Raw genomic sequence first — 17,810 nt, 5'->3', positions numbered from 1 at the left:
TTTCTCACACTGCCTGCCAGATGTTGAGAGAAATCAAAAGCCTGTTCCTCACCTGTTCACTTTAAATGAAATGAAACTTTTTTTTTTTTTTGGTAATTATGTAGAAGCTTTTCCTCACAATTCACGGGAACTAACTGAAATACGTGTGCGATAGCATCTACACCAAAGGGACCGGCAGGCAACACTGGGTTCCCAGCTGGGGATGCTGCCCTGTTTTGGGGCACCAGTGCAGCAACCATACTATGTTTGGATGTGTGAGCACAGTTTCCAGTATGTCCTTTCCTCTAATAGAAGTAGGATGCACTTACGGTAGAAAATATGTCATTACATATGTTTACTTTGATAATTAATAACCAACTTAAAAAATACATGTCACTCAAGCAATCCAGTTACACATCTAAAACCACCTAATACCTTCTTTTAAAAAAAACTTCCTTCAGTTTTCCTTTTATGAGCTACAATTTTCATTTTTATTTTGTTTAATGGAAGAGAGCATCAGCTATTCTATAAATATGCAATAGATTTACACAGCTTTTTTTTTTTTTTCTTTTTTTTTTTTTCTACCTACACACACTGCTTCTTCTGGGAAAGATTCAACTTTATGTTACTCGTTGTAATTCTAGAAAAGTAAAAACTGGGCACTTAAAAGCGACTTCAAACAAAGGCAGAAGAGAATTATCAATTCCATATGTAGAAACAACTTCTTCCTGGGGTTACAGCAATACCAGAAAATGGGAAACAGCTCCCCAAACCGCTTTTAGGTGAACAAGGAAGGTACTGAGTCCAGGGTCAGAGGAAACAATTTCCATGAAAAGAAGATAAAGGCAGTAGCTTGGCAGCTTTTCCTGCTAAATTCTAAATTCTCTCCCTTTTCTTGAGGAGACAACTTCCTCTTTCACAAAGGAAAACATTTCAAAAATCTTAACTGTCCCTGCACATCTACAGCTATATTTTCAATTTCATACTAAGATGCCAAGTCATTTGTTAGAGCAGAAAGCCCCAGATACCTCTTAGTCCAACACAATGAAAAACAATAGATGTGCTCCTTCTCGCTTTCCCTCACAAACTTATTTGAAGCATGGTTTTGTTTGTCTGCTAATTTTAAATAACCTCCCAGGCTTTTAGCACCGACATGAAGACATTATTGCTTCAGCCCCCTGCATCACATAGGGGGTGATGCTCTCTGAGCAGCAGCCTGCAGCAGCAAGCTCTGTCACTGATGGTGGTTCCCCGAGCCCTAGTTCCTCGTCAGTGAGCAGATTCACACAACAGACAACATTGAGGGCAGAAAAAACAAACAAACAAAACCACTTTAGACTTAGCAAATGATGTCATTGCTTCTGAAGCCCCGCGACCTTCTATACCAGCTCAGAGTCCTTTTATTTGCTCTCCAGGTTTTCCTCCAAGCTCATACAGATCATGCTTTTTGACCTTTCTCACCAGGCCAAGCACTTCAAATAAACAAGAGAGTAAATTCTAAAGGAAGCCAAGTTCCCAAAGGGTTCACACTTTTGGACAGAGCAGCTACGGGGAGCAAGGAGAAAGAGGAAGGAGAAAAAAATGCCTAGACTCAGGCAGCCACCAAACTCGACACCAGCCTGGCCACGGCCACCAGCCATGATGCAGCAGTAAACTTTCAACTTTAAGGAAGTGCATCAAGTGCGCAAGTGCGTGACAAAGCTTTATTCACAGAAGGTTGAAAACAAAATTAAAAGAAAAAAAAAGACCTTTGTCTGAAAGAAAAAAAGTCCATGTGTGGTCAGTGACGGTGCCCACAGCTGTATGAAATAGGAAGCTGTCCCGCTAATGACGCCAGAACGAGAAGTACTCAAATTACAATTTTCATTCACATATTCAGCTTCAAAATGCATGCACTGAAAGAAAACAAACAAACGAACAAAAAAAATAACTAGGCATTCTCCTTTAACACGTTTCTCATGTTGAGACTGCAAGCAGGGAAGCACAAAGGCTGCTGTTCTTGGGCTGCAGTCACTACCCCACCAATCAGAACGAGGGCAGATGATGCATCTCAGATGTCTCCACAAGCATTTCTACTGGAAGTAATTTTGTATTTTGACATTGAGAGCAGTAATTTCATTAAAACTATAGAATCAGGAATAATTTCAGACTGAAAATTATATTTTTCTATTTTCATGGACACCCTCAGATAAACAGAGGACTCGGGCTCCTTGCTCCTGCTGCCCAAGTGAGATGAAACACACCGCCAGCAGCACCCTTCTCCTCTCCCACAAAACAGCCTCTTGTTCAAAATGTTTTCCACTGTGGCAAACAAATGATGGTTCAGTGCTTCACTGAACACAGTTTTGCAATGTGACAAGTTAACAGCAGGCTTTTTTGTTCACAGTTTCTCAAGCCGAGGTCTATCTGTAAATTTGGCTTTGACTTTTTGGCTTAGCCCTTCAGTGGTTTCCAGTGATACTCAAATGGCATCTCAAAGATGAAAACACCCAAGCCAGTGCTGGATATGTACGTTACTCCAGATCTTCCCACACTGCAAAATGCTGTATTTTAACAGTCACCAAGGATGTATCAATTTTAGCTGGCAATGCAATAAATTCAATTGGGAGAGTCAAAAAAGAAATTAAACAAAAGGTTTAGAAGCAAACTCTCCATGCAACTATGTGCTTTCCAGAAGATAAAAATGTTACCTTGCAAGCAGCCATTTTGCAAAAGCATTATTGTTGACCCTTCTAAAGGATAGAATCCCATCTTCTGTTCCAAAATATTCAGCTGAGAAAGTCTAAGATCAGCAGGTCTTCTTAGCCACGTGATGAAATTTTACATGCATGTTTTCTTGCACACACAGATTGCTAAATTTTTTCTTGTTAACAATTCCTACCCTGGGCCTTCAGCTTTTTTCAAAGTTTGCTGAAAGTTCTAGGTTAGAATGAACATGCCATAAATGAGCGTCCATCTCAGCTACTTCAGAGTAGCCCAGGTAGCTGAGTACGTTCATGGCTGTTGCACTGGTAGGTGGAATTAGGAATTAGGAGACTGAGATATGGCACTAATTCATTTTGTTTTTGTGTGCATTTTCACTAAGTGAGTTTAACTGTACAAAAAGCAGTTTGCTAGTTCACCTGCACCCAATCTAAATGGTTGTCTTCTGTTGCTTGGGGTTAAGGGTGTGTTTTTCAAATGATATTATTCACAAAGAAAGATAAAAATCAATTCCCTTGGCCTTGTTGAGAATAAAACCTATTTTTGAAATCCATTTTTGTGAGCTTTTTGGAAACAAGAAACCACCTATGCAAACAATTACAAGAGTTGTTTGTTTATTTATTTATTTAAATTAAAAACTGAACATGAGTGTAAATACTGAACTACTCAGGTTTATCTTTCTCTGGCCATTCGTGGAGGAACCCCTAGAGTTTGCCCTTTAAATTTATTTCTTCCCTGAAAGGTAATAAATTATAGTGAAGTCACGGGAAAGACTTTTATTAAACAAGGCCTCATTTCCATCTTATGTAAAGAAATGGATTTACTAGAGGGATTTTCCCCCTTCAAAAATGAAATAAAATGATACCACATTCCTGCCTTGGTAAATGATGGAAGTTCCTCAAAGCAGTTTCAAAAGATCCCAAATGAAAATAAATAACGCTTATTCTTAACTGAAGGGGGAAAGATGGGGGAAACTTCCAAATGGTTTCCCAAGGGTGAAGTGATGAATTACACAGGGATACCTGGAATACTTTAGAGGAAAGACTGTTAACCAAGGACGTATCAGCTTTAGCTGAGGATGCAATAAATTTAATTGGGAGAGTCAGTGAAGAAATTAAGCAAAACACCTAGAACCAAGCCCCCAACACACCCAAACAGGCTCTGGGTTCAGAGAAAGAGCTGTCTGGATCCGGAGCAACAGAAACTTCTGTTTCAGCAGCGAGAGCTTGCTCAGGCTTGTTTTGAAAAAGGAAGCTACTGATGAGGTTTATGACGTAAACTACCCACACTGTTATTTTCACATGCCACATTTCCTTATTCTTTATTTCCTTGCGAAATCCTCACCTGCCAGCCAGCAATGAGACAGGATTTGGTTTGGGGCTACACTGCCAAATTTGATAAGATCAACTGGAATTCATTTTCAGGAGTATAAACAATAGTAAAAATGACCTGTGAGTGAGATTTAGAGAGACCAGTAAGTGTCACAGAGCACACATGTTATTGCTTTTACTAGAAGAGTATGAAAAGCAAGCACGAAAAAAACATCCATCCAAGTCCAAAGTATCTTACACTTAAGACACACTCCAATTACTTCGTAACTATGTATGCACTGCAGCTTACATCCTTAGCAAGATTTCATGCTTCCATTTCTTCAATTGAAAGCAGAAACCCATTTTTCAAAAAATAGTTATTCACGAAAATTATTAATCCTTTTATAAAATAGTGCAATACCTAGCTAATACAGTAAGAAACGTTTATCAAGAACATATATATCATATATATTCATATATAAGAATTTGGACACCTGTATGAATATAAAAATTACTAATCCACTCTTGTTATGGATAACAGACATCGGCAAAATTCTATTTTTACTGGTATTAAAACAGACTGATTTCACAGTTAAATACTCTAAAAAATATAAGCAATACTCTGAAGACTTCCGTTTTCCTTCACCTATGTACAAACTGAAGGTACACAGATTTTTTTTTAAACTCAGTATCAAAATGTTATTAAGACAGAAAAGAAAAAAAAGGTAACACATGATAAGCATTATCAGCCCTGGCAACCATCCCCACCCCAAACTGTACGTGTTCTCTATTTTTGTCAAAGGAATCTTCAGAGGAGCAATCACACCTGCTCATAAGGACTTCCACCGAGAAAAGAGAAAGCAACCCAAGCCACCAAAAATCTTACAGGATGAGGTATGTTGTATAAAAATCTTGTATTTTAATGAAGATTTCTTCATGCAAATGTTTGATGATACAGCTTGAAATTATTGCAGTCATGCTGCAGCTCTGAAAGCACTCATTATAAACCTTCCCCTCCTCCACACTGCCCATACAATGGTAATAACAATTAATCGTATAAACTCCACGAGGAGCGCTCCATTTAGACTACGGTCATCAGCCACAATTTCCCAGTTTACTTGACCGTGGGTTAAATTCACAGTTTATGCACTTTTAAAATATACTTATCTGAAAACACTGGGACTGCACATAACTGCACCCTGTGTGTTAGAACAGAAAGTCATTGATGCTCGGGCTCGTATTGCCAGCGCCAGTCCCAGAGTTTATTGCCCTGTTTTTCCGTCCGGACTAAATCAATACACAAGCGACATTACTGTGATGCAGGGGTCAGGCAGGGTTGGTGACTCTGAATGAGCCCCCCGTGCTGGCCACAGGGTAACCCGGTATTTATGGCTTCACACCCCCCCACTTCCCGGGAAGATGTGAAATGTGCCACCCTCAGCCTAACGCCAGCCGGATCTCACTCCCTGGCTCAGCTCTACGTGGAAAATGCAATCTCGTTAAGAGAAAAACATCTGGATGCTACTGTCAGGGCCACCACTACCTTGTGGATGGATGTCTCCAAATGAAGATGACGTGTTTATTTACAGTCATCTCAGGGAAAACACTGCTGAAGAACTTGTCTCTCTTCATGCCAGCAGGACTCCTTACGGAGAAGGCGATGAGGTGAAGCTGTCACCCTCTAGCCCCAGGACTCAGAGTTTTCATCCTCTCTGAAAGATCCTCGTATCAGCTGCACTGTGCTACCAGAGCTGATGTTTGCTTTGGACCATGAGAGTAACTTTCCATGGGCAGGGAAGGTCTGCTGAAGGTCAAGTGAATCCATGACCAAGCTCTGGCTAGACAGTGTCATCTTGATACCAGCCCATGACCACTTGGTGACTGTCAAAATACATTTCATAAAGCTTAGGTTTAAAACCTTTAAGATTTAGCAGCCGGTGAAGACAGGCCATGCCTGTTAGCCACGTGACACTGCAGGGGTATGGAAATAAAGACATCCCTCCGGTGACACTCAGGGTGTTTTCATTCAGGCTGCAGCACTAATTCTTGCTCTTTTCATTTTCTACTGCCAATTTAGTAGTCTTGCTGCACGGGGGGAGGAAGTGGGAAAAGATGCAGACCACACGTCATAAAAGACAGCATAGACATTGAAAACATCTTTTTAAAATGTGCTCTCATAGAACTCCATGTTTTTGATTGTGGAATAAAACAGTGCATTTCAATCAAACACCCAGAAAAGTTAAAGTTATCAATAATGCATTCTAGGTGCGTTAGTTGCCTGTCCACGTACAGCATGTTGAAACTCGGTGTGTTACCACAGTTATTTGCTGCTTTCCATCCCCATTTGGTACTTAGTTGTGAAAGAGAAGCTACAAAAGTACAAAAATAAGTCTCTCATGCAATTCATTACTGCGGCAGAAAGAGAGGGCAGGAAAAAAACTGTTACTGAGCAGTTCCACCCTTCCAGATGTTTATACTGAACTTCCAGATGTTTTCCTTGCATCTATTGCCTCCTTATAACACGGGAAGGGACTGTCTTCAAACACAGAAAGACTCCTTTAAATCAAAACAGTTTAGACAAAAAGAACCTTCACTTTTTTTTTTTTTTTAAATTTGTGCTTACATCGGTTTTCAAAATCTTACAGATTAAACCTTACTCCTACAAAGTGGATGGTCTTACAGGCCAGGAAGGCCTAAGTGTCTTCTTAGTTCCCGTGAACATAAAGGGTAAGCAATCAGGAGTCCATTGTTTGCTCTCCCTCTGTCCTAGGGGGTAACTGTGGTGCTCAGCTCAACAGGCTTGCCTGGTCTGGGCCAAACACCACTGAGAACTCACCCAAAACAGAAGGCTAATCGGATGGATCATAGGAAGAGCTGTTGCTATTATTATTTCAAATTTAGTTATAAAACCTCAGTATCATAATCTCAGATACAGCAGTTTTCCAGCTTGCATCAGGAAGACATAATGACTAATTACAATGAAAGGACTGGCAAAACTACCTCACAATTTTAATGATTCTGCAGGGGGACCACACACCAGGTTCAGTTTCTTGCCTTTATTGTCTCTTGTATCATAATGGTGGCAAAAGAAGGTTTTCAGACAGACCACATTCTAGACAGGGAATACTGTCCAAAGATGTGTACGGAGGTTTAGGGAAGAGTTATCCACATTATGAAAACAGGAGCTGATAAGCAAGGCAGGAGAATATACAGGCTGACCTTCCAACGCTTGTGATCTAAGCTGATACTTATCTTCAAATGCATGTATATAAGAACGCCCCAAAACACCTAGTCTTACATGGCTTGTTTCATTTCATGAAAACCCAAAGCAGAGCTAGTTTTTCAGACCTGAGCTCTGAAATCTGCTTTTTTTTTTTTTTTTTTCTCCTTTTGATGTTTTCACCACTTCCTAAAAGAGCAGTTAGATATTGTCACCCTCTTTTGGAACAAATCTGCAAATCTGCATCTGGCCCTGCTGAATGCTTTCACAGTCCAACTATGACTTCTGCAAGGAACAGCAGTTTAGCTTTGTCCTTAAAAAGAAGATACAAAAACGGGGAGGACAGAAGGGAAGAAAGATGCCAGCTTTCAGCTGTTGCATCCGCTAGGTTTCTGCCTGTTCCTTTGACTGCTCATTTAAACCTAACACATGTTCGTGGTAAAATGTAAAGTGTCATTGGGTTGCAAGCCAAACCAGACCCGGTTTTATGGCCGTGTGCGGTATACAGATCAGTCCTGCCTTAGCCCCAGCACACAGGAAAAGGCATGCTCTGGAGAAAGAGCTTTATGTTCCCTGCTACATTTGAAAGATTTCAAAAGCCGCCTTGTTAGAAGAAAAAAAAAAAGGCTCAACTATGAAATCACTTCCTTCTGTTTAAAATATTTCACTCAAGGAAAAAAAAAAGCTAAAAACAAAAGGGCACGAAAAGAAAAAAAAAAATCTGTTCTTCGCCTCCGACGTGCTCCCGGGACTCGGTACCCCGGCTCTGCGGGATGACGCCGGGTGCCAGACCCCGACCTCTCCCGATGCACAATCGCCTGCTTGTGCGTGGCGGCTGGCGGCCGTCCTGCTCGCCGGCAGCCCCGAGGCATCGCGCTCGGTCCTGACCGAAATTGGGGTCCTGGCCAGGCCTGAGGACTGGGGGTGTCAGGCAGTTCCCATGCTGACTCCCTCCCACAAAAGGTAGCGTGATGGAGAGAGGGGAAGAGGTGACCTGCTCACACAGAAAAAGCCACACAGCATGAGATACACATTCAGCCATTCCAGGCAGTCCAGGACACCCACCTTTTCAGCCTTTCCCAAAGCAGAAACAAACTCTTCCCCTGCAGCACTGTGGATCAGCTAGCTTTGGGAGGAGGCACTTGGGACGTATGATGCTTTGAAATTAAATCTGTTGCTTGTGAAAACTTTAAACCAGACTTGCAAGTGGACTTCAAGCAGTGCAAGAGCACCAAGACACCCAAAGGATCAGTAAGTTCTCTCCTCCAAACTCAGACATCCCCTACCTAATCCGCGCTTCCAGCTGATGCTCAACTTTCATTTCAGAACCAGACTACAATCCTCCACTGGAAGTGATAACTCGGTGATACGGGACAGCTCTCATTAGCTGGTGGCAACTAACGAGCTTTTCTCACGGTTCAGTTAGCAATCTGCTTAACACCCCGATGTACAAACAACTAACCTCCCCAAATTCTCTCTGGTTGCCCCTACGCCTGATTCCTGGCTTCAGGCTGATCTTTCTCATTTCTATACTGCTGTTTCTCAGCCTTCTTTACCTTCCAGCTGCATCTCCCAGATGATAGCGAGGTGAAAGCATTGCTGCTGCTTTACCCGACAGCCCTATGACTGAACTGTTCCAGCCAAACTGCCTGGAAGTTGCTTTGTCTTCCTCAAAGAGATCCAATAAAAGACTGTCTCTCACTAAAAATGGTGTTTTTTTGCAGATTAGAAGAGGTGCTAAAGCAAAGTGTGTGCACAACACTGAATGAATTTAGCTGCGTCAGTGATAAGAAATAAGGTCCTGTTAGGGTTTTGTGGAAAACTTAACATGTGCTACCCGCAGTACCGACAAATTTTACTCCAAATACTCTAAATGAAGAATCAGAGATATTTCTGAACTACATCAGCAGTTAAAACTTTAGTCACCTTCAGTTTGGCTAATGCTACTTAGCCATTGGAGTTGTTCCACTGTTTTGAGAACAATAAGTACCTTGAAAAAATGAGGCTCTTATTAGGAAAAATGGGGGCTACTCTAGGTTCTTTGTACACCTGCTGTGGTCCGGGTCTGTGGTGCTGTAGTGGTACTGGGTGCCCTATACCCAGGAGAATGGAGGAAGGTACAGTCAGTACCTATGCTTCCAGCTAGCCCCATGCATGCTTGGTATTAACTACCATTTGCAATTTATTCGGTGACTTATATATTGCTACAATTCTGCATTTTACTGTTATCAGTGCTTTCTATTCCCCATTTGCTTTTTTTTTTTTTTTTTTTTTTTTTAATGCCTGAACTGGTCATTCTTCTCACAGGAAATACTTCACTGTTATATGAAAAGTAATTTACTCAGAAGAGGAAACAAGGATCTATTTCAAAAAAAAAAAAAAAAGAAAAAAAAGAAAGAAAAAAAGAAAAAAAAGAAAAAAAAGAAAGAAAGTCTTCAAAACCCAAGTTCTCTTTGTTTCCTTAACCTCATCTTGCCTTCTGCAAGGAGGGAAGTATGGAGAGACAGGTTTCTGAACCACCAGGCAGTCAAAAGAGGTTTAACCCAACACTACAGCCTACCATGCAAAACTCTGAAGGATATTCTTTCCCTAAAGAAAAAAGCAGGACACTCAGGAATACAGCTTTTTAATGGATGGACCCGGTAGTCCTACACAGTCCATATTCTGGTTAAAATGCAAATTGCTAGGTCAGAAAGCAGCATGCACATTCTTAAACTAAAACATGAGTTGTCACAGTGACTCACAACAAAGCTCTGTAACCATTGCCTTTGTCTGTACAGGCAGTAACTGTTAGAAAGCAAAAATCACAGTGTAAAACCACGGATATCAGGACCTTAGAGCAAGAACCTTGGCTAAGTTTTGGTCCTTGGCAACTGGGTACTGTGGCATTTATGGATGACTAAGGCAACTTCACCATGCAAAAGGGAACTATTATCCCAAGAGACCCGTGTACCATGCTGGACAGTCTCATGGGTAGGTCCACAGCTGGGGTTGAGGAAGCAACCAGCACCATCCCTGCCTGCCTGCAGCTCACCAACATCTGCTGCAACAAAGGGCAGAAGAAACTGCAAGGAAAATCGCCAGGGAGTGGTGCCCAGTATCCAACATGTCCTTTCGCATAAGAAAGCTGAGAGCCCAAGACCAAAACCACATACACCCATCCACAGAAAGAGAGAAGACATCTGACCCCAAAGTGTGCTATGATATTGACCTCATGTTTCCTCATTTTCCAAGCCCTGAACCTCAGGGACCTCCCGAGTGTAGCGCTGAAACACGTTAAAACCTCATGTTTTATCTTTCTGCATAAATAAAGTGACAGGTTCTTAGATATACTTATAGCAGAGACCTGAGCATACTGTGCACGCAGTCCTGCCTAACGTGTGAAATCCTTTCACTGATAGCCTTTAGCTCCTCTTTGTTCTCCAGACACAAAGTACTGCCTGAATATGCATGCTGCTTTTTGAGTAGCAAAAGGAAACAACAGGTTCTACAGTGGATAGTGCAGCTTCCCTTGTATTATTTTTATTTTTTTTATTTTTTTTTAAGATTGCAGCCATTTGGCATCTTCCAGAGCAAAAGGGTGAACACTGCCCAGGATAGGCTGCTGTTATAGGTTTCAAACCTGCATTGCTGCAAACAAAACACACAAACAAAAAACCAACAACCCTTACATCTCAAGGTCCTGTTTCTTCATCAGTTTCATGTCACGGGGCTGAGTGACCAAGTCTCTGATATCCATTTCAATAAAAAAGCTTGATAATCCCAACACAGTAATGAATACTGGGGCTTCTTATGGGCCCTGCCTCTTCTACCATCCTTCAAATGCTGCTGACCTTCCAGAAGTTGGACATGCATTACTGCAATCACCTGATAAGAAGCAGAGAGGGGAACGTAGGGGGAACGAAGTAAATACTTACCAAGCACAATGACCACAGTCTTCAGGAGGCTCATCATCGTGTCCCGATTCCTGCGGGGTCCAGAACTGTGTCTGGACATTCTCATAGTCCTTTGGCGGACATACCCAAAGATATGAGCATATAGGACCACCATGACCACGAAAGTGACCAGGTTGAAAATAGCCCAGAAGACCAGGTAGGAGTCACTATAGAGCGGTGCCATGTTGGAGCAGTGAGTGATATCACAAATACAGTTCCATCCGACACTTGGTATGGCGCCCATTACGATGGCCATAGTCCAGATAACAACAATTACCACCACCACTCGCCGGTTGCTCATCCGAGTATGTAGCTGCATGCGAAAGACTGTAATGTGCCGCTCGATAGCGATGGCCAACAGATTGGCTACAGAAGCCGTCAGGCTAGTGTCAATGAGACCCTGACGGAGAAGCCAGGTGCTTACAGTCAATCTTCTAGTGTTGGGTCCTGTGTTAAACATTAAGTAAAAGTAGGCCAGCCCTGCAAAAAAGTCCGCAGCAGCTAAGTTGGCCATTAAGTAATAAATAGGAAAGTGGAATCGGCGGTTGACATAAATAGCCACCATAACCAAGAGGTTGGCCAGCATGATGAAGATGCAGACGGTAATCCCCAAGCCCATTACGAGCTTGCTGACAGTGTTCCATTCAGTGGCTAGATATTTTCCACTCCGGTTATAAAAGAAGGCAATGGTTTCATTGTAGTAGCACTGTGGTTCACTCATGGCTGTGGACTGAAAGAAGAGGGAGGGGGGGAAAAAAAAAAGAGAGAGAAAAAGAACGACATCAGAACTAAAAACATATGATTGCCTGCACGGACAAGGCATGCACAGAGAGCAGGGAGAGGCACTGGAGGCAGGAAGGGAACACGCTTCAGAACAAATTTATTTTTTCAGAACAAATAGCATTCCACAACTCACAAACAATTGCTCTGAGGAGTCCAGTAACTACAACCAGATTAGAAACAAACAGAAATACTTCCATCTGCTCTGGGAACTAGCATGACTTCTGACATAGTTGTAAATTACATAGTAAATATTAAGAGCTTCTGGCCAAACAGACCTGCTGAAAAAACTCACTCATGGAGAAGGGCATGCAATTCATAATTAAAAGATGTTAACTCTGTTATAGAATGCCTTATTTATGTTATCAATGCATAAAAATATTGTTTGTCTGTAGCTGTGTTAAAAGACAAGCTCCTCAATGAGCAGGAAAAGTTATTGCAGTTCTCAGGAGGTTTTCATTCATTTAGGTCTCTGTCAGGGGCATTTCTTGTTGTGCTGTCTTAAAAATGGGGAAGAACAACACTAAATTAAAATCATCAATGTGTGCTAAGAATGTAAATTCCCAGGGCCATGTCTGTCGTCCTGTCTGTCCATAAAGCACGAAGTGCATTTATAAGCCATAAAGGAAGCCACTGGGTTTCTAAGAGCATTCTCCTTTTACCATCAACCATGTTTCTAAGCTGGGTTACAAATGCACTGTGCCTTTAGCTATAACTCACCTAAACTTGCTTATTTCAGTTAGAAAAGGAAGGAGTGAGGCAAGGAAAGAAAAAAGCAATATTTGTCTTAGCAAGTGTTAAAAGCAACAGACTTTATTTCTTGCATTAAATATTGTTATGGCTATGTCAAGAAATACATGATTAATTTTCCTGCCAGAGTACCCAGCTGAGCACAGCTATGGGTGCAGCAAGCAAGCCCCGTACCCTACCAGAATATAAAAGTTTTGTGTAAAAACACTGGCTAACAAGAAAATGCTTAATAAGTTTCCTTCCTAAGTTATAATCAATTACTCAAGGTGTAATTCCCAAAAGGCAAACCTCAGAAAAAGAAACTCTTTTGAGTAACACACTGGTTCCTTGTTTAGCATGGCTTATCATAAAGGCCTTAAAAATAAAATAATAAAAAGAAAACCAACAAGAAGTTCATGTCAGAAAAGTCTCTGTTTGAAGAGGCTCAGGAGACCTGTCTCTAGTTTTATGGCTGTGAAACTTTACTGACTGAACTTTTTTTTTTTTTCTTAAACACAGAAAGAGAAGCAGTTTTAGCAAGAAAGTAGGTAATAAGACGAAATGAGGAACAGATCAACAATATTAAAAGATAAGAATTTCTTCCCATTTAAAAAAAAAAAAACAAAAAACGTTTTAGACAGGTCCGGCCATTCTGAGGAAATGCTACAGCTAACACAGCCTTCACTTTGAAACCAAACATGTACACAATTGGGAAACAGAAATAGTAATTGGACTCAAGTGAAAATAGTATCTGATAAAGATTTCCTTAGAATTACTACTCAGAGCTATTTCTGCTTGTTTTCATTTGCATCTCTTTGTTGTCACAACTAGGCTAGTTCCAATAAAGCAATGTACAAAACTTCCCACCTGTATCCCAAATGTGCCACATGATAGCTAGATTTGTGTTAAAGAAAAAGGTTTTTCTAAAAATGATTTTACCCCCAACCTAAACATTGATCAGAAACATTTGCAGACCCAGGATAATAAAAAGCCAGAGTAAATACTATTTCTCAGCACACTTACTATAAAACTTTTATTGTTCCTCTAGGATACATCAACTCTTAGGTTAGAAAGCTTTCAGTCTTAATTATTTAAGAATTTAAAGTTCTCATGTAGGATCTCTCCACTGCCTAGAAAAACTGATTTACAAGGGATACTTAATAAAGGGAGACCTAGCTACAAGACATCTGGCTTTAATTCTTTGCTTAAATATTGTGTGGTAATAATAGGTCAACTATAAGAAGCCTTGAGGGAGGGAGGAAGTCATAGGAATGAATTAGTGGACCTTATAAAATCTTGCCAACATCTGCTTTAATTATTTGAATGCCCTGTTTTTTGCCCTCTGTAGGAATATCTGGACACAGTCTCAGTTACAAAGGAGGTCACGACTCCAAAATCTAGTGGAAGTTTGTGATCCTGAATAAATTCTATCTTTTTCCATGTATTTACTGATCTAAATGTTTCTTGTAGATGACTGCTGCCCATACTTAACAACTTCTGCTCCCCTGTTGCTCCTGCAGAGAGACAGAAACTACACCTGGCAGAACATATATTTTAATTTCAGAAATTGAAAATGTGGTAGATGTTGCTTTCCTTTTTCTCTTGTGTTGACTTTGTTTTGCATTTGGGGTTAGAACGTGAAATATTCCTCTGATTTTGTAATAGTCTCCCCACACTCCTCATATGAAACCTGAAACGAGATAGGATAACACAAGGCTCATTGTAATATGCACGAAGTGTATTGCAGTTGTCTCATTCACAAAGTGACAAGCCAGGCCTAAATGTGTGCAACGCCAATATGAATATGCTAAGTGCTACAGAGCCAGACTTTTTAGGTTTGAAAACAGGGTAGCACCTGAATAATCCCAGATGAACAGAATGAGGCTCACTAGTTTCTTTTCTTTTGAATACATAAGAACAAAAGACTCTGGTCATGTAAAGGATTTTGAAAGACGTTTTGTGCTCAGGGCATGCTAATCTAAAACCTGGAATCCTCCTTTAAGAGCAATCTTTTCAATCCCAGGGGAAAGAAGAGTTTTTCAGGGCCTCAGTCATGCAGGTGTTTGCTCTTGAGAGTTAAATTGGGAATTGATTCGTGTTCACCACTGGAGTTTCCAGACACCACAATAAATGGGTCCATTAGCACAGTAATAAGGAACAGGTCGCTAACAAAGGTTCAAAAAGGGGACTTCCAGATGATGGACTTTCTCGGATGCCAGCAGATATCCACAGGAAGGTTCTGACCTCACGGGTCACAAACATACAGAGATCCCAAAACATCACATTTACCCATGATGCTGCTGTCTGGCTGCAGAGGCTTGAGCAAGAGGAAAATAAAATGTACCTCCGAGTACTGAAAGTGTTAACATACCATAATGACACACACAAGCAGGCAGACCCAGCCCCTCTCCTGCCCCTGAAGGAAAAGGGGCAGGGAAGTTTATATTTTAATTTCCTGAAGTTTCACTCAGTGTGTTTCATTGCATGGGTGAGCCAGATGTGCAGTGCCCTGAGATTTACCTCATCCATTTCATATATCTCAACAGAAGTTTAAAACAAACTGAGCCACAAATTGCCCATGCTAACTAAATCTCCAGGACATGTCTGTGCAGAAAAAAAGACAACATCTGAATTACAAATCAACAAGACACATAAAGGAAAATTGAATAATAACTGGCTGAAATCAAAGCCTCCTCTAACCATATGAAGTTGATTTAATACCCAAGCCAAAGAACAAGAAAATCCTGAGTATATGGGGTTAAAATCTCTCAAAAACATGAGACCTAGGCACAACCCCAACCCAGTGCACACAGACTGGGAAATTGAGCACCAGGACTTCATAAAGAAAACTCACTCTGGTATTACAGCCAACACCTTTTCATCCTGCAGTGAGAATGTCACCTTGGAAGTGGCCTCTCCAGCCACTCTCTGCTACACGTGTCTCCTTGTTTCCTCTGCTGTGGTGGTACTGGACCATGCCACTGGGGTGGCAATGAGGAGGCTGGGCACAAGAGTGACTTTCTCTCCAGTGATTTGTGCTTGATTCATCCTGCTGCTGCCCCAGCCCCTCCAGCACGGCTGAAAGAGTGGGGTGAGGAATTGGGCCAAGGCACGGAGAGGCCTTGCTCATGGGGTTATTCTTGGGTGAGCAGCCCATTACTACCTTATCCTCCTGGGAGAAAGACTGGAGTGGAGAAGGCAGGGGGTGCCTGGAGCAGAAAGGTGAGAGGGGAGCTCTGGATCCTACCACCTCAGTGCATGAATGGCAAATGATCACTATATGAACTCCACTGCAATCCGAGAATTTGCAGAGTTCCTTAGTTCACCTAGCCCCCCACCTCCCCCCAGAAAAACACAACAAAAGACCCCCCACCAAGACATGTGTGCATTTATTTCTTGCTGAGAGAAATAGAGATGAACAGTCTTAGCATACTAAGGTCTGACTTTTATAGAGCCTTTAAAACTTGGAAGCCACAACAATGTTTCCATATCCAAGAAAATGTTTAAAAAGTATTTTAACCCTAAGCCCTCCAAACACAGTCTGTTTCTCTCCTTTTCCCCTTTACTGAATTAACCTTGACATGCTGCTGTTTTCTTACCCAGAACACGAAGAGGAGATGAAAATCCATTTATTTGGCAAGGAAGCCTGGGAAAGATGACAACTCTGCATGCAACAAAATGCCAAGTAGAAGCCAGAGACCTCAAATTTACAGAAGTCATTCAACTTGCATGCAGTCTCCTTGAAGTTTGTGAGACTCAGAGGAGACTCATCCTATACAGGATGAGATTTTAATTCTTAGGTAGCTACCCTTGGATCCCCAAAATATTATTTATCATTCTCAGTGCTATCCGGAAGTCCAGAAAATATTTCAGAGGAAAGGCAGAATTGGAAACAGTAGGTTAGGACTCCAAAACAGCAATAGGTGGCTTACAGCTCTACATTTAGTACAGCAGTGAATGGAAAAGCAATAGCACTGCTTTGAATTTAGCTAAATACTCTGAAATTTACCAACATACCAGGAAGGCTTGAGCTGGAAGACTTGGGGAAACTGCCAATTTCAAAATCCTCAAAAAGGGTATCAATTAAGAATATCTTTAAAATAAGCATAAGAGAGTAAGTATAGGAATAATTGATTCAATATGTAAATAATTTCTCAAGCTGCAATTGCAAAATCTTGGTCTTTATAGAAGTAAAGTTGTAACAGATGAGAAAAAAAATCCAATTTGCAACAAAAAATTCTCCACTATCTAATGAAAAGCATAAACTATTGTTCAGACAATGGGATGCAAAGCAAATAAGAGGTTCAAAAATAAAGGGGGAAAGGATGGTGGTTTTTACTTTAAAAATAGAAGTTGATAGGTATCATTTACCCAAAATGTTAAGTCCAAAATCAAGAAAGTGTTCAGACAAGGGTGATGATTCATCAAGCCTTATATCTACTATACCTTATGTAATTATTTAAGTCTGAAAAACAAAAGTATAAAACACTATCACCAAGATCCAATAGCTCTTCACATACCCTTTGCAGAACTGCATCTTCCAAAGCAACTGTTTGACAGATTTAAATAAAAACTTGCATGTTAGATTTAGTAAGCCATCTCAATTTCACTAGAATAATTTTTCATTTCTCACAGCTGAAAAGAGGGGAGAAATGAATCCCTTTGCAAGGGGATTTCTTTAATTCTGCTACGACAAGAAAAAAAATACTTATAGACCTTGTGGCAACATCTCAAGAATGCTTTTGTAGTAGACTATATTGCTGAGTTTCAGACCTAAGAAATGTCCAAGCTAGCAAAAATCAAACTGAGAAGCCCTGAGTTATCCAAGAGCTTATACTTAAAAAGAGTAACCTAACACATCTAGGCCCTCAGGGTACCAAAGAGACCCAGCCACCAGCAACACTGGAAAAAGAAGCAGTTTGACTGCTGGAAGGTATAATTCACAAGTGACACAGATCCTGCTGGAAGCCGTGATTACAACCTCCACTGATTGACTATAAAACCAAAGAGGGTGTTGACCTTCCTTAGTGCTTATTCACTATCCACTACTACAAAAGCAAGTTCAAAAATAGCTTCCGTGGGCTAAAAAAAACAGAACGGGCAAGAGCAGGAAGTCCAGCAAAGGATAAAAATGCCTTTCTTCTGGAACATAAC

General features: G+C 41.0%; 1 protein-coding gene across 5 annotated transcripts in view; it reads right to left on the bottom strand.

The window, feature by feature from the left end:
* The window catches only part of LPAR1 (lysophosphatidic acid receptor 1), a 71,902-nt gene that overhangs the window by 25,011 nt on the left and 29,081 nt on the right, over positions 1–17,810 (bottom strand). For all 5 annotated transcript variants that reach the window (XM_040541107.1, XM_040541108.1, XM_040541104.1 and 2 more), the window contains exon 3: positions 11,130–11,877. In XM_040541107.1, coding sequence (XP_040397041.1) covers positions 11,130–11,877 — 748 coding nt within the window. The remainder of the gene's footprint in view (positions 1–11,129; positions 11,878–17,810) is intronic.

Source organism: Cygnus olor, chromosome Z (assembly GCF_009769625.2).
Source record: "Cygnus olor isolate bCygOlo1 chromosome Z, bCygOlo1.pri.v2, whole genome shotgun sequence".
Lineage (NCBI taxonomy): Eukaryota > Metazoa > Chordata > Aves > Anseriformes > Anatidae > Cygnus > Cygnus olor.
The sequence above is the reverse complement of the archived record's forward strand: the minus strand, read 5'-3'. Positions and strand labels throughout refer to the sequence as shown.